This window comes from Oryza brachyantha, chromosome 1 (assembly GCF_000231095.2).
Source record: "Oryza brachyantha chromosome 1, ObraRS2, whole genome shotgun sequence".
Lineage (NCBI taxonomy): Eukaryota > Viridiplantae > Streptophyta > Magnoliopsida > Poales > Poaceae > Oryza > Oryza brachyantha.
In genome coordinates, this window is record NC_023163.2 from 10,239,263 (window position 1) to 10,260,639 (window position 21,377).

The window sequence follows — 21,377 nt, forward strand, 5'->3', positions numbered from 1 at the left end:
TTACTTTCAATTTTTTTAATTTAATAATTAAACACATCCAGATTAATAGGCACCCATCTCATGTGGCCCATTGGCAATTTTAATATAGTGTTTGCTATAAACAATCTTGAGCTAAAATAGATTTGATGACCGATATGCATGCAGAGTTAGTAATTTCACGTCATACTTTGTTGAGCCTAGATCCTAAATCATATATTTTCAGTTGAACGTCGGGATCATGGCATCAGCGTGCTTCACGCGTTCCCTCGCCAATATGACGCTTGGGATTTGATCTACGTGTGGATGGATATGCCATACGATGCTGAGATCGATCACCGCCGTTCGGCATCATGGGCTCATGGCATCAGGCATCAAAGGCTAAAAATAATTAAGATAATATAAAGAGATGTAATTTACACACTTGATGTATCATCCTAAGGAAAAACAATTGAGATGATGTGGTGTCTGATGTTGGTAATAAACTTATAGGGTGGCTATCGGGCTGAGAATTCGATGGTAAAGATGAAGAGGGAGACGATTTCACTACTACAGAAAGCATTTTTGCATATGGGCCAAAACCATCTTCGCATGCGGTTGGCCCGCCCGCATGCGCGAAAAGGTCTGCAAAGATCACCATTTGCGCATGCGGTCAGCCTAACTGCATGCAAAGACCGATCTTCGTCTGCGACCAACTAAGACAACCGCATGCGAAAATGGACTTTTGCATGCGGCTGTGTACATGAACTGTCACGCCCAGAAATTTACAACAATTTTTGAACAATAGCATGCATTAATCTCGGTCCAGGAATTAGCCCGTGTACATACTATGACAAATTAATACACAGTTCCACGACATAAAAACATATAAAAACAATTAACTATCGAAATGCAGCGGAAAAGGAAAACAAACTAAACCATCTAATCTTCAGCTTCAGCTGGCGATGACGGCTCCACACCACAGGCATTCTCGACGGCGGACTGAACCTCACTTCAACCTTGGGAACAACCTTCTTCTGATACAGGCTCTGGCACTTGCTCTGGTGGGGAAAAAATAAGCAAGGCTGAGTACAACCCACTGTACTTAACGAGTTACACCCAAGAGAGGGGAATAATGAATTCAATAGGGTATCAAGGATAGGCTAAGGTTAAATTACACAAACGGTAGTAATTTAGCAAAACAGTAAATAAAATAGACTAAAATAAAAATAAAGTAAAGAGTTAAAATAACCATTCACTGTTCAACGTTACACCCTGTTGCAACAGGCCTAAACCACTATCGGACGTTACACCACGTAGCGATAGGGTCAACCCTCTGCCCAACGTTAAACCACGTTGCGACAGACCCAAACCACTGCCAACGTTACACCACATTGCGCAGGGTCAAACCAGTTCCAAAATTAAGCAAGTTATTAAAGGTTCAACTAATCTCAGTGAATCTGTCAGTTCGCCCAATAACCGCGGGCACGGCTATTCGAATAGTTTTACTCTGCAGAGGTGTACAACTTTACCCACAAGACATGGCTCCCAAGCATGTTACCATGCCCCAACATATCACCACGATACCTCAGTACGGAAACCATGATAAGACCTTTCACCTAACCCTCCCTAGACAATCGTACCGCGCTTCAGGTTTCACCCTCGCCTTTACACCAAGTCGGACAGTCCCCTCTTGTGCCTTGTGAATCCAGAAGCAGCAGAGGCTTTCGTTACACCACGATTGCCCGTCCATACTCCATCACGCTCACCCTTGCCTTGGTACGTCGAATAGGGACAAGCTAGATTACGAGTCTCACCATTGCTCATTCTGGCTTGTGGTTAGTACATGTAAGACTTCCAGGCTTTCCCAAGAACCGGTCATTAATTGCCATGGGCACGACTCTCAAAACCATCCACCCACAGCCCACCATAGCAATATTTTAGCTGTATTTAATCCACATCGGGAAATTAACCATGATCACAACCATTAAAGGTCTATCAAAGTCTAATCAATAATTAAATAAATGATAATTGGTGAGCTAGTTGAACTAAGCATGACTAAGCATTGACTAAGCCTATTTCTAGTCAAATTAACCCTGAGATGACAATAATAATAAATGAGAATCAACGGGTATAAAGGTAATTGCCCAATAAATAGATACAATAAATAGATTTACATAAAACAATGCATGTTTGAATGTAAAGCGGGGAATTTTATAATCATGGGATCAATATGATCAAAGAAGGGTGCCACTTACCTTGCTTATACCCACGAGAAACTTCGGCGACAGCTTCGAGAACGAACAACTCTTCGACGGATGAAAAACCTACGACAAACAGAGTAAACAGGCAAAAACAGGCTATAAAACTACTGAAACAGAGAAAGAAACTATTTTTAATGGATTCTTGGTATTTTTTTGGATTTAATGAGACTTGAATGGCCTAAATGGAGACTAGATGAATTAGTTATGAATTTTAAAAGTTTAACTGTGTTTTAAACTAAACAGGAAAACCTTATTGATTTATTGTGCAATAAATCTCGCTGACATCAGCAAGGAGAGAGAGAAGACACTGACGGCTGGGGCCCACTGGTCAATGGCATGACGGAGGGAAAAGGGAGTATGACAAGCGGGGCCCACTAGTCATTGACAAGGAGAGAGAGGAGAGGGAGTGAGTTGGCAGAGCGGGCCCACAACTCGGGTGAGAGAGGGAGAGAGTGACGGGTGGGCCTAGCGAGGCACTGAGAGAGAACAGAGGAGGGGGAGGAGATGGCTCGGCCGAGCGGCGTGACCGGGAGGCGACAACGGTGGAGACCGGCGGTGCAAGGCGACGGCGGTGGACGGCGGCGGCCGACGACGGTATGCAGTGACCCGAGCAGGGACAGGGAGGCGACAAGCGGCGCGTAGGCTCAGGCGATGAGGAGAGGCGGTGACGCGGGCTCGACGGTGACCGGCGGCGGCGGCAGCGGAGGCGATGGCCGACGGCAACCGGCGAGGGGTGACGGGTGGCGGTGCGAAGCGGCTTGGCGGCAGCCGAGGGGAAAAGCAGCGGCGTGAGCACGAGCCGAGGAGGGAAGAGAGAGGGGAAGGGAGGAGCCGAGAAGGGAGCCGGGGAGAGAGATGCGACGGCCTCGGTCGGACGGTGGCCGAGCGGCGCGGGGCGACGCGACGGAGAGGAGAGAAGGGGGGACGGTGGCGACGGCCGGTAGCGTGTCGGCTAGCGATGGTGGCGGTGACGGCTTGCACGTGTGGAGGCGGCGAGAGGAGGAAAGTAAGCGGACGGGGAAGGGGCGCAGTGTCGGCGGTGCGACGACACGATGTCGGGCAGCGTGACGGTGAGCGCCGAGGGAGAGAGGGAGGAGGAAGGGGAGAGGAGCTCACTGTGCAGACAACGACGACGGTAACGACAACGCGGAGCGGCGTCGACCCGAGGGCGGCGTGGTGGCGCGGGAAGGCGAGGGGGAGAGGGGAGTGGAGTTGCTCACCGGCAGCGACGAAGGCAAGGGCGCGTCGGTGAGGCGGTGGCACACGCGGTGACGTCCGGCGGTGAGGATGGGGCAGCACCGCGGCGGCGAGGGCGCGAGGACTAACACGCGGGCGGTGATTGGTGACGTCCCGAGGCGGCGACGATGTCGGGAAGACGACAACGGTGCATGGTGGGTGGTGTGAACAGGAGCGGTGCCCGGCGGGGATCGGCGTCCCATGATGGACGACGACGCGGAGTGGCGGCGAGGGCAGTGGTGGCTCGAGAGGGCAAAAGGGGAGCCATAGCGGCTGGGGGGATTTATGGTGGCGGCTGGCGTGTGCGGGAGGTGGTTGTGATGACCGGCGCGGACGCGGAGGAGGCGGGGAGGTGGTTAGCACCGGATGCGTGGATCGCATCCGACGGTTGCGGGGTTGTTGGCGGTGGGCGGATTCGGCGACACCCGGGGAATGCGGAGATGGTGGTTGCGCCGGCGCGAGTAGGGTGCACGCGCGGTGACGGCTGCACGACGCGGTGCGGGCGAGTGGCGCGTAGGGTGGGGCGCGACACTGCTAGAGATGGTGTTGGCGCGGGCAAGAGAGGCGGCGAAGCGCAGGGAGGTCGAGGAAGCAGTGGCCGGCGGTGAGGCGCGACCGGGGCGAGCAACCACGGTGGCGCGGTGCGGCGGTGCAGACACAAGCGCGACGCGCGCGGGTGTAGGCGCCGGCTGGAGGTGGAAGTTGGGGTTGACAGGTGGTCCCCATCTATCAGTGGCTCGGAGAAGGAGAGGGAGTCGAGCCAGACTTGGCGCGAGCGAGGTGGCGTCTGTGCTGTGGCCTTCGGCCGGCCCAGAGTGGGAAGGGAGGGAAGGAAGGACGGGAGGAGAGCAGGCTGGGGTGGAAGCGAGGGGATGGCCGAATGGGAGTGGGCCGGCGACCTGCTTGGCTGGGAGGAGAGGGAAAAAGAGTGGGTCGAAGGAGGCGATGGAGACTTTGAGCGCGGGTTGGGCCGCGGCTCGGGAAATTTGCGAACCAAATCGTGCACGAATCAGAGATTCGCACGACGAATTAGATCCGAAACACGAACCAGGAACTGTTAGTGGGACAACAGCAGAAGTTAGTGACCCTTTAAATCGAGATTTAACGACTCGCTAAACTAGAAACTAAACAACTTTAACGTAAAATCAATCTACACTTACGAAATTGAATTTCATACTGTAGATCAATCTCACGCTAGCTAATAGATTAGAAAATCTAAGCAATTACACTGTAGATCAAAAATAGATTGATTCGCAAGAGTAAAACGTATGCGAACCTGAGATTTGGTGGAGTGGTCAATGACAGATTGCTGTCGTTCCTCGCTGTTCAGCTAGGAAACCTAAACAATTAAATGGTAGATGAATTTAGATTGATTCGCAAGAATAAAATGGATGTGAACCTAAGATTTGATGGAGAGATCCGTGACGGATTGCTGTTGTTCCTCGCTGTTCGGCTAGGGAACCTTGAGGGAGAGAGTTGGGGGCTGACTCACGGCTGGCAGGGGGGAGTTGGAGGAGATCCCACGGTAGGGGGAAGAGGGAGTTGGATGCCGCCAGGAGTGGGGGAGAGGGCGCAGGGGGAGGGAGGATGGCACAATAGGGAGGAGGTGGGCGTGGTGCAACCAGGAGAGGGGGAGAGGAGATCGATTTTCGCATGCAGACATGGAATTTCACGATGAATGAAGCGGCAGAGGTCGGCCCCCATGTTCGAGATTGTCTTGTCGTCGAATCGTTCTACAGGACGGGGGATTTGCAGGATCTGCGTACAGAAAGGAACATGGAATGGTACTAAGTGATATGTGTGTGCAAGCTAGCTGGTTTTCTTTGTAAACAAGAGGTTGTCGACTTACGCGGTCTCTTGTTGTTCTGTACCTCCCGTTGACTCTGAGCATTTTGCACACGTAATATCCGCACAAGTTGGTTCCTGGTGGTTGTTTGTGACACTGTGATATAATTACGAGAGACAGATCTCAGTAGACATAATGAAATACGTAATGTTCGATAAATTCAATAATTGGTAAATATATGTTAGTACCGGCCAGCCAGTCCTGACGGATAACCTCTTCTTGGATGGATCCTGTATTGGACCGCCTATTTTGCGGTAGTACTTGTGTGCTCTGTTTGAAGAAAACAATTGTTTATTCCGTACATAGAAGACCGGTAGACGCAACCAATGTATATTAATGAAATGTTTAACACTTACAAATTAAAAATAGTGAGAAATTCCATTAATGTATCCTTGTCATAGTGTGCGGGGTCCAACGATATGATCAACCGCTCTTTTGGATATACAAGAAATAAAATGTAGTGATCTGTGCATTTAAGAAAGGCTAATTAGAGACAGAAAAATCCACAAAGAACTATTAGTTTAACATAAATTACAGAGAGCTTACTTCAACGCGTAAGGGACCATTAAGACATCTTTGTCGGCGTGGGCCAACATTGCTAGTGTCAGGTAATGTGCTAGTTCTAGCTTTTTCCTGTTGTGAAGGTTCTGCACAAATTCTTTCTTTTCCTAGGTGGTCTTGCCAGCCAATTCAGCGCAATCAGCTCAACGGTGTGTTGCTTTCTACAGATTCTTGTTGGATCAAGGTATCCAACCGATGTTCCAGTTCTATTGGCTTTATGAAATTGCATCCTGGACAATGAAATTTGAAGTAGTGAGATTTCGTTTGTTTGTTTGGGATAATACGTGTAAAGTATATAAAAGAGTTCAGACTTACAAACAGAACGCCACAATGAGATTCATGTCCATTTTATCTAGCTTGTAGAGGGCGTACAAGTCTTGGAAAGAGATAAAGAACATCCCATTTGGTCCACCCATGAAAGCTCCTTCCGGGACGGCGGCGCTTATAAAACCTAGGCCCTTCCTAGAAGCCTTGATATACCATTCATAAATCGCTCTCATTTCCTAGGGTAGAGCGTTCAAAAGATAAGTTGGCAAGAATGGCTTGCCATACTCATAACTTTCAGGCACATCTGCAAATAACCAAGATTGAACTTCACCTTGAGCAGCTAGTACCGACTTCTGGTTGTCTATCATGACGTTCGCAAGTTCTTTTCTCTTATCAGAATTTCTGAACGCTGAAAACATGAACTTTTCCTTATCCTTATCAATCTTCTTTGGGGCATAGGTCGATGTCATCTTTGGAATCAAACGACGAGGTTCCAAAGGAGTTGACATCGGTTCGGATTTAGTGCCTACAAGTATAGGCACTTGTTCTACGAGGCAGATTGAGGTGTTGGTGGAGAGGACTGAACTGGTCGCACAGGAGGGGGGCCAGGCTGTTTAGCTGGGGAGGTGGGAGTAGCCTGTTGTGAAGGAGAGGGGGGAGCAGGTTGTTCTGCATGAGTGGGGGGAGTAGCCTATTGCGCAGGAGAGGGGGGAGCAGCTGGTTGTGGAGGGGAGAGGGGTGGAGTAGGTTGGCGAGGGGGCCACCTAAGTGGTGGGGGTGACGCTGGACCTAAAGGCGAGGGTCGTCCAGTAGGTGACGGTGGTGCAGGAGCGGTAGCTGTCTTTTGTTGCAATGACTATGGAGTTGAAGATCCCGGTGCTGCAATAACGGCCGTGGTCAAGATTATGTCTTGGCGGTGCCCTAAGATAAACTGATTTACCGCATCGTCGATAAGTTCAATCCCTTCCGGCGCAGGGATGTCTAGTTTCATAGAAATATGGTCGCTATGGACCTTGGCGACCTGTACTCTTGCATAATCATCAAGGATTTGGGTGTTGTGGAATTGACGCCTAGGTATCGCTAAACCAGTGGCAACCTCCTTGGTCTTTCCCGCACGGTCGAAAGGTATGACGAGTGAGCACGGCGTTGGTCCAGTTATACCATCGACGGAGAAGGAAGTTGTCTCCACTGAGCCTACACTGCTCGGTACATGAGTTGTTTGCTGTGGAGATTGGGCGGTCCGTTGGCCTTCAGGGAATAGTCTTGGAAAAGCTGTGGGGTTTTCAGCTGCCGACGAGTAGAAGTGTTCCTTCACTTGCGCATAGATTTTTTCTAATAGTTGTTCTTTGTATTTGTCTCTCTTCCTATAACTTGCTGCGTCCTCAGGAAACCCTATCTTCCAACTCGTCTTCGACGACAAACCCCTAACTCAGCAGAGTGTTCGGCGGTCCCCAATGCCACAGTAAGCTGGTCATGCTCCCTCCGTGGGACGAACTATCCGGCCTTTTCTTTCTGAACGATTTGCTGCAAATTAGCTGTCACTTGTTCTATGTCGGGAGTCTCAAATAGTATATCTCCCTCCTAGGAGACTTGACCCGTGCTACGCGCCCAAACCCAGTTCTTGCTGCGTTCCGCCATGGGCTCTACTAGCAGAGGTTTGCCGGCCGCTACAAATCTTTGCTCGGCCTCCCACCATTGATCGATGTGCCCAGCATAGCCGCTCGACCCCAATCTATGAGGATATTTGTTCTTCTTCGCGAGGTCTGACATTTTCTTCCTCAAAGCTAATGCTTTGGGTGTTGTACGATCAGCAACAAATTTATCCTAGTCAGCCTGCGATATTTGTCCATATTCCTTAAATGGAGGGAGATTCTTCTGAACATAGTCCCGATTTAGATCGGACTTCCACTAGCGCGATCGATCTCCCATCTTCTTAAGTGCATACTCTTTGCCCTGTACCTCTTCTCCAGGAGGATACACAAAATACTTTTGCAAGTCATTCCAGAGAAGCATCATCAGATTGTCGTCCACCATTTTCCACGATTTGACATTAATAGGACAACGCGTCCTGACTAGTGTGCCACAGGTGTTGCTGAACCTAGACCTCACTATTGGTGGCTCGTCGGGCTTCCCATTCTGGTCGAGAGCACTGACGTTGTAGATATCATTTGGTAATTTATTCTTTCTTCTCGCACCACGTCTTCTTTTAGCACCTTCGGCCCCACTCACAGATGTACCCGAGGCAGACGTAGCAGCGTCCATCTGATCAACTTCTTCCTCTCGCCTGGTCCTAGCGGCTTTACGTTTTGAGTTCTTCCTCTCGCCTGGTCCTCGCGGCTTTATGTTTTAAGCGACGTCAGACTACCATCTGCACAGTACGAGTAACTCTCTATCATTAGGTCATTTGCTGTCTAGTTAGTAAATAACGTATGCTAACATTGTTGAGCACTTACGGCCTGTTCCACAGGTACGTAGTCCGGATCATCCTGACAAGGGGCAACTTGTGTTATTTCAGGAAACAGGTCAGTTGGTGTTTTCCACGTTTCTTCACTAGAAGCGGCAGCTTGATTGTTGCTACCGCTTTTCTGTTCAGTGTTCCCTTCTTCAGGCACCACTGGTGCAGTCGATAGAAACTTATCTTTCGACATCTTTGAACTTGACGTAAGAAATTATTATATTAGTTAGATAGTAGCATAACTGACATATTAACATAACTACCAATTTATAAATATGGAATCACGTTTTTATTATAAAAAAATAGAGTAAGTTACACCAAAAATATAATATAATTACTCAAATATATATATATATACACACATCAACAACGCTTTAAATTTCGTGCGTCTATGCTTTAATTAATTACTAGGATGTCAAATGTAGGTATAGCTTTTACATGTAACGTAGTAATAAGCTTGCATGACATGCATTTTTATAATTAATTAAGAATAATCCGGTACAAACACTTTTTTCGAATAGTCATAATCCTGTGCAACCGTTTTAAACACAACAATTAGTTTAAACCATTTTTACCAACAGTACAAATTCGTACCAGCAGTAAGATTTACTAATATGGACATGAATTTATTGTACATAATTAGCAACAATTCATCTAATCACAATTCATAATTCATAGTCAATTCATACAATAATTATCTATAATTCATCTAATCACAATGCGCCCTCTGACAATGCACATATCAAAATTTCAGATAAAAAACATCCACACTAACATAGTTCGCAAGTCCACATTTCACATCTCACGTTCGCAATTTCACATTCGCAATTGCACAACACACAATTCACAATTTTGGATTCCATACAAATTTCACATTGCGCAATTTCATATAAATTCCAAATTTCACATTCCACATGCATTTGCAATTTAACATTCCATATAAATTTTCGAAAAAAAAGTACCGACGTGGTGGGGGAGGAGGCACGCGGTGGTGTCGGTAGTTGAGTTCTAAATCAACAACTAACATTTGCAATTTAACATTTCACACAAAATTGTCGATCTAGAATCAACAACTATTCTCTAATTTTTTAGTTCTAAATCTTACCAAAAAGCATACCAGGGGCATACCCCTCGGTACCTATTATATCAACAAAATCTTTCTCTGACTATGAATCAGACTCTTTATCCTAGTAGGACTCATCTCCAAAATTATCTCCAATTAGAATTCAAAACCAAACCTCGGTGCTACATTAACACGGCCGCTACAGTATCCCAATTTGCTACAGTATTGTGGGTCCGATACAGTAATCCGATCCGGTTCGCTACAGTGCCCGAACCCGTTTGCTACAGTAGCACGCTACTGTAGCGATCTGATTCATGTAGCAACTTCCTCTTTTTCTTATCCGATTTACTTCGCGATTTTCCGGCGCTTACACAAGCAACATGTGAAGCCCATTACGATTCCACCTCACACGGTGTTCCTCCACCATGTCTCACCTCGTATTCAACATCGTCACCCGGCATTCTTGATCGTCCGGACCTCGGCTCCTCCCTGAGCGTAGTCACGATCGCACCACCGTTGACCGATATTGACCTCCGAGAATCACGACTCTATCCAACCATGTCACATGGCATCCCGACCATCCAGACCTCAGTTCCTCCCTGAACTTAGTCATGGTCCACATCCCGACCATCCAGACCTTAGCTCCTCCCTGAACCTAGTCATGGTCCTCGCCATTGACCACAGTTGACCTCAAGTCACCTGCACACATAGAGACAAACTAACTGCTTCCGGGCACAGATATCGCAACCTGACCCACATTAGTCACACACACTCACACCAACACTATAACCGTTTCCTAAACAAATTCTATCAATTTACAAGCCAATTGTTCATCACAAAATGTTGATCATGACTATGATCTTACACAGTACCCCTTCAAGACAATCTCCCTTCGTGTCGATTCGTAGGAATCCCAATGGCATTAGCATCCTTTACGTAATCCATACAACATTCAACTACCTCTTCAGTTGTGTATCCCTCTATCATTGATCCTTTGGGGTGAGCACGATTGCGTACATAGCCTTTGAGGATTGACATGTAACGCTCGTATGCCCACATCTGATGTAAGTATAAGGGACCAAGTTCAATAATCTGAGGAACGATGTGAACGATCAAATGCTCCATCATATCTAAATATGATGGTGGAAATACATCTCGAGCTGGCAGATAGTCTCGACTGCAAAAGTCTAAAGGGGACCTAATTCCAGAGGATCAAATACCTTATGTGAAATTCGGTTGAAAAAGTAGCACAACTTTGTTATGACCACCTTGGTATGGACAGGCTTGACTGCCCTTATTGCAATTGGTAGGAATACCATTAGCAGCCTATGGCAGTCATGTGCATTGTATCCGGAAATGGTCAAATCCTTCACAGAGACAAGCTTCCTGATATTCGATGAGAAACCAGTAGGCACTCTAACCCCTGTAAACATTTACAGAATGCTTCTTTCTCTTCCAGTGTCAAGGAGTAACAAGCAGGAGGAATCTCAATCTTTCCATTTGGAAGCATTACTGGGTGAAGGTCATGCCTTATGTCCAAATCTGCAAGGTCGTTACGTGACTTCAGTCCATCCTTCGTCTTGCTTGGGATGTCTAGCAAGATGCCAATGTTGCTGTCAAACATGTTCTTCTCGAGGTCCATAACATCAATTGCATGACGAATCTCTAGGTCCTTCCAGTAATCTAAGTATCTGAAGAAAATTTAGTGCTTCTTGAATGGCAACGTAGTATCTTTGTCACCATCACCTTTCTTCCTCTTAACCGTCTTTTTCTTTCCTTTGCCATATACAACCTTAATCTTCTTTGTTATCTCATACACGTATGTACCACTTCGTGTTTTGGGAGCAGTGTCGTTCTCCACTGTATTATCGAACAATCTTTTCATCTTACGGTACTTGTGTTTTTGTGGCAAGAACCGTCGATGTCGCATATACACTGTCTTCATAGACGACATAAGGTATTTGTACGAAGTTTTATCCAAACATATGAGACATCCAGTCTTTCCTTTAATCTGCCCAGATAATGAAAAGTTTGCAGGTAGATCATTGATGGTAACGAATATGATCACATGTAGAGTAAAGTGCTCCCGCTTAAACTCATCCCACAGTCGTAACCTATCTTTCCGAACCTCCTCCATGTCCTCCATCAAAGGCTCAAGAAAAACATCTATGTCAATTCCTGGTTGCTTTGGGCCTTGTATGAGGATAGTGAGAAGAATGTACTTTCGTTTCTGACATATCCATGTTGGAAGATTACACATTGTGAGAAGGACTGGCCATGTGCTGTGTGAGCTGCTTAAATCACCAAACGGGTTCATTCCGTCAGTGCTCAATCTGAACCTTACATTCTTGGGATCATTACCAAATTCTGGGTGCTTTGCATCAAATGTCTTTTATTGGCGAGTGTCGGCGGGATGTCGAATCATACCATCTGTCTTCCGGCTCTCTTGATGCCATCTCATCAACTCAGCATCAGTCGGGTTGGAGTCCAAATGCTTCAGGCGGTCCTTAATAGGTAAGTACCACATCAACATTGAGGGAATCTTTCTACGCTTACCCTTATTAGAATCTGTATTGATACACTCTGTATCAACGGGCTCATTTCCTGTTTTGTACTGACTTGTGCCACACGTTGGGCAACTTTCCAAGTCTGCATATTCTTTGCGATATAGAATGCAATGATTCTTGCAAGCATGAATCTTTTCAACACCAAGAGATAAAGGACAAATGAGTTTCTTCGCGTGATACGTATTCGATGGTATAAAGTTAGGCTTAGGAATCAATACACGCAACAAACTCATGAGATCATTGAAACTTGTGTCGGACCACCCATGCTTAGCTTTCAATCTCAAAAGCTCAAGCACTGAACGCAACACTGTGAAATCCTTATCACATCCCTTCGTTTCCTCATAGAGAAGATCTTTCGCTGCCTCCAACCCTCGTGATCTACCAGTTAGCACCTCTGGTTCAACATGGCGTAGCATATCCTCTAAATCAAAACCACAATCGGAATCTTCATTATCAGTGCAAACATCTTCCTCCATTCTTTCATGGCACATGTCTTCGATTATGAAATTCTCTGCCTCATTCATATAGAAATTTAACTCTTCATCACCAGCTTGGGGATCAATCACTTCCCCGTGATAGGTCCAAACTTTGTAATTGCCGGTGAATCCGTACTCTATTATGTGGCCGAATATTTTACCAGGATTAAGAAATAATTTTTGATTATTGTAATGATGACATGGACAAAAGATTTTGGTCATATTCTCCCTCAATACATGCGACTTAGCCTGATCAATAAATTTAGATGCTTCCTTCATAAATATCGGTTGGGTAATTCGCATGTCGTACATCCATGATGATCGATCCATCTATTTATATTAAGACAACGAACTATAAATAAAAATAAAAGTAATAGACAGTAGACATTTCTTACAATCTGATTTAAATACAGTTATCCCTAGAAAAAACCACAACAATTCATGTAACTAGTATTTACATGTGTTTACAAGCAAATTTTGACCATCAAAATATATATTTGCAAGCTAGATTTTGCAAAAGCTAGCTATAACAAACCTTGTCAAAATATTAAAAAAATCTCAAGTTTCCACCAACGTGATTTAACAAAAATGGAGCCAAATGAAGGACAAGATAGAGTTCTTCACCTTTCGTAGAGACGATCGATCCATCTATTTATATTAAGACAAAAATCTACAGATACAAAAAATATACAGCAGGTATTCCATACAATTATTTAAATGCAATTATCCTTAAAAAACAACAACAATACATGTAACTACTATGTACGCGTGTTTACATGCAAAATTTACCCATCAAAACATATATTTGAAAGCTAAATTTTGCAAAAACTAGCTAGAACAACCTTGTCAAACTATTTAAAAAAACTCCAGTTTTCACCAACGAGATTTAACAAAAATGGAGCCAAATGAAAGAGGAGATAGAGTTCTTCACCTTTCGTATAGAGCTTAAGCAAAAATTTCGAGTTGAAAACCTCCCCCCCTATTTTTTGCTTGCTTCAAGAGAGAGAAAACCTCGTTCTCAAATGCAATAGTTCGGGCTTCGGCGAGGCCCAATGAGCATATATGGCCGATCATCGCATACGGCTACTTAAGCTAGCCGCATGCGAAAATACATTAACACATTCGGCTGCCTAAGAGAGCCGCATGCGATAATGTGGGCATTTTCGCAGGCGGTGTCTTAAGTAGCCACATGTGATAATGCATGTGGGCTCTTAAGCCGCCCACCTGCGAAAATGCCCACATTATCGTATGCGGCTCTCTTAAGCAGCCGTATGTGTTAATATATTTTCGCATGCGGCTTGTCAGCCCACCCCCGTGGGGGCGATTTTTCCAAGCGCTGCCACAAGCCGCCCGCATGTAACCTACTGACCCCCTCGTACAGAAAAATGCTTTCTGTAGTAGTGTTTACCCAGGTTCATGCTCTCGATGTGGCGAGATAATACCTTACTCTTGCTTGGCGATCGTACTGCGTAGATGAATCTCTGTTGCCCTCAAGGCTACGGATATGATAGAATCCTAATCTAACGAGACTAAGATATCTCCCAATTCGGTTACGGCTCAGGTCCGAAGTACACGACATGAATCCGGCACATACCAGACTCCTAGCCGATACCATACAGATATATTCTCCTTCTTATTTGGTACCCTATTGACCGTACGTATTCGTGTAGTCTCCGGATAGCCCCGGTTTAGGTATCCCACATATGGCTTAATTTATACCCTTGATGTATCATCCTAAGGCTAAAACAATTGAGATGATATGGCTTAATTTACACTCTTGATGTATCATCCTAAGGCTAAAACAATTGAGGTGATGTGACTTCATGAGAGAAGAGAGAATGACATTAACTTTATAGAAAGTAGGGCTAAAAACAATTGAGATGATGTTGCTTAATTTACAGTCTGGTATATTATCCTAAGACTAAAAACAATTGAGGTGATGTGGCGTTATGAGAGAAGAGAGATTGGCATTAACTTTATAGAAAGTAGGGATATGTTGACATCGATAGATACATTGATCTAGTAAGTTCATATATGTGGTGGCCCATATACTCAACTGTTTGGGCTTTAAAGATTTCATTTATACTTTAATACAAATAATCAATGGTTATGATATCTCGATTCATCTATTCAATTTCTAGATGTTTGTGATTACCGTGGGAGCTCCTGGAAAGTGCCCAATTAGTACAGAGAGGTATAGATAGATATGGGCCTTAGCCCAATATTAAGTTCAACAACCCTCTGCCAAATCTAAAATCCCACATAGATTTGTCTTTTGCTTTTTTTTTTGCATACCACCGGTTCGATGGAGATCGGTTAAGGTTGAACATCATCTAAAACTCCAAGCTACTCTTACTCACAACTTGAATAATGGACTAAGCCTTGAATTAAAAGTGTTGCATAAGAAAGTTTCACTTAGCCTTATTTGATACTAGGCAGTCATTAGACTACCTCTCAGGTGGAGCGTATAAGTCATACTCTAAAGTCTTTCATTAGGCCTAACAAAAAAGCTCGAAGCTCAGTGCGTTGCTCGAGCTCGGCCTATCTCAAGCTCGATTCGAGCTCGGCTCGAGCTCCTAAAGAGCTGAGCCTGATCCTAATTCAAAGCTCGCGAGTTTCTTGAGCCGAGCTCAAGCTTACATATATATGGTATTTTTATTTTTTATTTGATGAGATATTAGATTAAGAATATATTATATATTAAAATGATAAATTAAGATGTATTGGTATTATATATTAATTTTAAATCTTATTTATAATTTATTTAATATTATTGACATAAAATTATTGTTTTTATCAAAAAATATCATCAAAACAAACTATATCATATTCTCTAACCAAGCTCGAGCCAAGTTCACAAGCCTAACTGAGCTCGAGTCGAGCCTGCCTAAGAGCTCGAATGCTTGGTATTGTCTTCACATTAGGCTCGATTCGAGCTTATGTCGACCTCGAGCCTAGATAGGTAAGCTCACTCAAGCTCGGCTCATTGACAACCCTATCTTTCATAAGTTTTCTAGGAAATTCATCCAAAATCTCCATAGACCGTGACTAACAGTCAAACACATATAGGTGTATTCTTTTAAGGATGCTCTATAGAACACTACCTTTGCTATTTAAAACCAACAAAATATATTAAGTCAATTGCCAACCTGCCTTACAACTTAAGAGAGTATAGGCATCTTCACCAAGAGAGGGTTTTTAGAAAGGTACTCTACTCCTGTTAACTAAAGGCTTATCTTTCCTAGGTCGTAATCGGTTGGGATACAACTAAAGTATAACTCACATGGGTTCCATACTTATCTCCTTCAATGCATTGTCTATCACACTCCGTGATAGTCCCTTCTTGAAGGTATCTTCCAAGTTTCTATCTGTTTGGATGTAAACCAATATTATAAGAGTTTCCTAATTTTCTGATAGACTTCAATTGTCTAGATAATTTCATGTTATCGTTAGAACTATTTACCTTAACATTTGCCGTTTGATTGTGAGAATTCATAAGAATAACCAGCACTAGTTTTTCAACCATAGGCAGATCCATCAGTAGGTCATGTAGCAAATCTGCCTTAACTAGTGCTGTAAGCTCTGCTTTCATAGTTGACCTTGTTAAAATGGTCTGTTTGCAAGCCCTCCATGAAACACCACCACCATGTAGTGTGATTGTGAAGACATATTCACTAGTGGCTTTGATCTCATAAACATCATACATCTAGTACTGCAGGGTACATGGTATACTGAAGCCCCGAGTTCGCCGTACGTTTTAGATAGAACATAAGTGAGCCACTGATTTGGGAGTAATATTCCAATTGAGGTTCATAGTTGTCCTGTTCTTGCGAAGCAACAAGCTAGGATCATAAGGTGTTGGAGAAGCCTTGCTCTCCACATAATAGGACTGCAAGAGTGTAATTCCTTCTCACATCTAATTAACATCAACCACTCTCAAATCCTTATCGAAATTTTAAGATAATAATGATTTAACCTCATTAATCACTTCAAGGATTTGTTCCAAATATAAGTACGTCATCAACATACAGACACAAATTGACTCCATGATGATAGTGTACACATTTATCTATCTCATTGACTCCAAAGCCTTCATTTGTTAATGTCCTATCAAACTTCTCATGCCATTGTTTGAGAGCTTGTTTCAAACCATACAAGGACTTCAACAATTTGAACACCTTGCCTTCTTAACCTTCCACTACAAACCCATCAGGTTGATCCATAATGATCTCATCATCCAGCTACATTAAGAAAAGTTGTCTTAACGTTCATTTGATGAACAAGAGGATCATGTGAGGCTGCCAGGGAAAGTGTCAAAGAAGTCTTCGTCTTATTTGTACGTATAGCCGTTTGCAACAAGATGAGCCTTGTACTTTTCAATTGTATTGTCAGGCCTAAACTTGTTTTTGAATATCCACTTCCATTCCACGGGTTTAAACCCGAAGAGTCGCTCAGTCACTTCCCAAGTCCCATTAGCAGTACTAGAATCCATTTCACTATGGACATCATCCTTCTAATAGTTAGCATTAGGAGATTCATATATTCATCACCAAAAGAATTAGCGGTCATTTGTCTCTTGCTCCTCCGAGAAACTTCAATGTCATCCTTCTTAGTGACAAGTTCATGTGTATGTTTAGTTTGTTATACATAGTGGTGTGATCGAGCCGATAATTATTTAGAAGGTTGGCTAGAAGTACTATGTGTATCCTTCATTGGAAAAAAAATCTCAAAGAAGGTAGGCGTCACATGACTCTATAATTGTACCAACATGCATGTCAGGTACCTCAGATTTAACTATTAAAAATCTATATACAATGATGCAGTGAGCATATCCTAGAAATTAAGACATAATCTACAGTCTTAGATGCAAGCTTGTGTTTCGTAGTTATTGGTACATTGACTTTTGCCAAACAACCCTACGTGCAAAAGTTAGACAGTGATTGTTTTCTTAGAATCCATACCTTGTTTTGTCTTTATTTTTGTTAGCTACTGTGCTACTGCAACGAGAGCCAGATTGCTAGCTGCAATGTTCCTGGTTTGCTCCTTCAGATGTGAAAAGCTCAGGATGACTAGAGGGTGAGGAAAGATCATTTAACGATCCCATCCTCTAGATGGGATGTTATTATCGAATCTGTAGAAACAATGAGTTATGTTCTTTTTCACGTAAAGATGAAGAATGAAAATATCTAATTTTTTTATACGTATTAAATGGTATAAACAATAGAATTAACTGCTATAAAGTAAAAAATCTATTTTTGAAAGGTGAACTTTTATATAGAAACTTTCTACAAAAATTTCATCGTTTAGTAGTTCGGAAAACATATATGCAAAAGCCGAGGAAAAAAATCTTTGAATAATCTAAGTAAAGAACGCAGGCTTGGTCCTATTTTCTGTTCTATGTGTGGCATGACGGAGTGGTCCAGTGAATAAATATACCAAGATCCACTTCTGTCTTAGTCCGGAATTTAATTTGAGACTGAAACTCTGGTCCTAAGTAGTGGATGCATGTTACTATAATCAAAGTTGTTTATGGCATGTACAGTAATCTAGACGTAGATAGGAAAAAGGGGATAAACACAAGGCTAGGCCAGCACCCAGCTTGTTGTATTAATTGTAGTTTAGGCTAATCAATGTTTTGTTCGTGTTCTATTGTAGATTCGATTTTATTGTGTAGAACAAAATACCAAACATACTGAGCTTTTCTAAGATTTATGTCAATTTTTATTCAAATTGGTGCTAAATAATCTAAAGTAGTATTGCAGTATCTGCTTTGCAAATTGGCTCCGCTACTTTCCACAGCAGCACTGGCATTGACTTTATTAAATCGAAGTCTTGGCTGCTCCTTTGTTTCAGTGCGCACACCGCGTGGGCGGCTGGGCCATTCAGTTTAAATCGATCTGTTTCCGGTGCCATTCATGGAAGCAGCTTAAAACCTTGAAAGCTCAAGCCGAGTATTAGTCTGTAATCTTGGAATCCCCTTGTTTGTATTTATATGCCCCTTCTGCTCAAACATTCTGGGGAATATATATGATCACTCTAAGTTGAGAGTTTTTTCTTGAAGCGATCAGCTAGGCACTGTTAATTTGTCTCTGTTGTACCCATTCCTTCGAGAGAGAACTGCGACCGTACCGTGTTAGTGTTCGATTGATTGCTGGGGTTTCGACATGGTAAGGAGGCCAAATCCTCATTCATAGGAATTCATCTCATGCATCTTTTTTTTTCCCTATTTTATACGCCCTCTATGTTTTTTATACGATATCGTTGAATTTTATATTTCTGTTTAACCATTTGTGTTATTTAAAAATTTTATCAAAATATGCAAAATTATAAGTTATACTTAATGTTTCGATAATAATAAATCAAATTATTAAAAAATAATTAATAATTAATAATTTTTTAATAAAACCAATGATCAAACCTAAACTTAAAGTTCAATGGTGTTATATAAATCATATTTGATATTAGAAAAGCTTTCAGTTGGAATACATGTACCAAGAAAGCATGCATAAATCAGATGCAGAGAATACTACTTCTAGTTCGTTAGAAGGGTCACAAGATTCAAAAGATGTTTGCCTCTTATCTTTACTTCGTCGCAACTGATGTTACATAAAAAAAGGAAGAGAAGGAAATAATAAACCTTCAAATAAATTTAGGAATTTACAAAGTTGATACACAGCTAGATCTACTGTTCCCTAACACTGTCTCGCTTCAGATTCCGCGGAGTTATTGTTTTAGTTGTTGTCTCAACTTCTTGCAAAAAAAAAAAAATTACTGTCGCAGGATGCTCTTATGAACCGCTCCCGTTCGTTTGCGGAGGCGGTGGTGACCATGGTGTGCCCGGTGATTCTCGCGATCGCGCTGAAGAAGGTCGACCTGAAGAGCGAGGAGCACGGGACGGCTGCCCCGATTACTATGCTTGTTGCGGCAGCCGTCGCGCTGATCTTCGGCACCGCCCCCTTCCTCGCTCTGTGCTTCTCGAGGAGGTTCTTCAATGGCGAGAGGAGACTCCCTACCAATGCAACCAACGTCCTGGTCCCGTTGTCCTCCGTGTGCCTCATCGGCCTCGCGAGCTGGATCATACACCTCATACTCTCGGAACGGTGGGCTATCGTTTTTCCGGCCTTTGGCGTCGTGCTCGGGCTCTGCGTCCTGATTCGTACTGTCGTCTACTGCCGTGCACCGGTCGGCCCGGTAGACGATGATGCGTTGGATGGGAGGCTGGAGAAGTCGCTCGAGTTCCTGGCCGGTGTCACGGCGCTGCTGTTCCTGGGGCTGGAAGGGCTAGCCCTGGAGGCGCAGGTTCCTCAGGGAGGGCAGCATCGTCTCGCGGCGCCACTGGGAGCGAGCTTCGTCGCTTGCGTGTTCGGCGTGTTGCTCGTTCTCCTCGACATGATCCCGCCTCTCCTGCGTCCCATCACCGTTTCCAGCCTCGCCGTGATGTTCGACGTCGTCATGGCTCTCGCCGTCACCGCGGTCATGTGGTCTATCATGCACGAGATCCTGGACGAGCAACGGGCGCTGCTAGCGCTGCTGCTACCGCCCTTCCTCATCTTCATGGTGTGGGTATACGATGCCACCTTGGGCCTCCGCAGCGGCGGCGTCGGCGAGGACGAAAAGCCGGCGTCGCTGGAGCTGGCCAAGGTCACGTTCACCGGGTTTCTGGCCGTGTCGGTGCCAGTCATCAGGACCGGTTCGCTCTGCAGCTCCACCGACTGGTTTCTCATCTTCGCGGCATCGGCCATTGTTTCAGGCTTCGCTTGGAGGCTCCTGACGCACTACGAGATGGGGAAGACGGCCAATTTCGCTTCCTTGTGCACCCATATCTGTGTTGCCATTGCAACGGTGCCATTCACAGCTATGGCCGTATATGCCCTCCAGAGAAAGGACACACCGGATGCTAAAGCACCGGTTCCAATGTAACATAAAAAAAACTATTCGGGTAATTGCGGTCTTACCCCTGATTTAAATTATAACCAGCATAAACCACGCATTTGCATGGCTAATATCGAAATAAAATTATATTGTGATGCAGACTTATGTTTATTCAACTCACTGTGTACATCTATCATCAATCATATTGTATTGCACATCTCTATATTGTGGTGTATAATTTAATAAGATAGCCAGCTCATTTCAATTGTAGGCTATATTTAATTTATTTTATATATTTCTTCCATTTATTTTATTCTTCAATCTTACTATCATGTAATCATTAGTTATTTCTTAATTGTTGGCCATTTCAATATAATTTCATTATTTGCCTTTTGGTTGGCTTTAAAAAAAATGATCTGTTGGTAAAATTTGTGTATGTAATCAATTAATCTTGCTTTGATATACATAGAATTGAAAGTTTTTTTTGCCCTTTAATAGTACTAAAAAATACCTACATTATTAATATACATAGCTAATTGTTTATTGGAATTCTTTCTATGACATGTGTGTAAATATGTTCATATGTATGATACAAACCATTAAAAGAGAGAAAATAATTACTTTTATTTTTCCGGAGAATACTATCGCATGTGGTCGGTATGTTAGGGCTGCCGACAAAAAGTGATTATTGCAGGCATGCATCTTTTGAGGGCTCCATGTGAAGAGTGAATATCCCAGACGATCTACTTAAGCAGCCGCATGTAATAATCACTATTTCTATGTGGTTGGTTTGGCCTGCCTGTGATTAGGCCTAT

The 21,377-nt window shown here is 43.8% G+C and overlaps 2 protein-coding genes across 2 annotated transcripts; one reads left to right on the plus strand and one right to left on the minus strand.

Moving 5' to 3' along the window:
* Nucleotides 1-11,016: 11,016 nt before the first annotated feature.
* LOC121053294 lies at nt 11,017-12,705 on the minus strand. The gene is made up of 3 exons (XM_040520045.1): nt 12,075-12,705; nt 11,394-11,840; nt 11,017-11,330 (listed from the first exon to the last, which is right to left on the minus strand). Exons 1-3 carry the CDS (start codon nt 12,703-12,705, stop codon nt 11,017-11,019), a joined length of 1,392 nt encoding a protein of 463 aa, XP_040375979.1.
* Nucleotides 12,706-19,176: 6,471 nt separating this feature from the next.
* Nucleotides 19,177-20,610, plus strand: LOC121053295. The gene is made up of 2 exons (XM_040520047.1): nt 19,177-19,257; nt 19,471-20,610. Exons 1-2 carry the CDS (start codon nt 19,177-19,179, stop codon nt 20,608-20,610), a joined length of 1,221 nt encoding a protein of 406 aa, XP_040375981.1.
* The last annotated feature ends 767 nt before the right edge of the window (nt 20,611-21,377 follow it).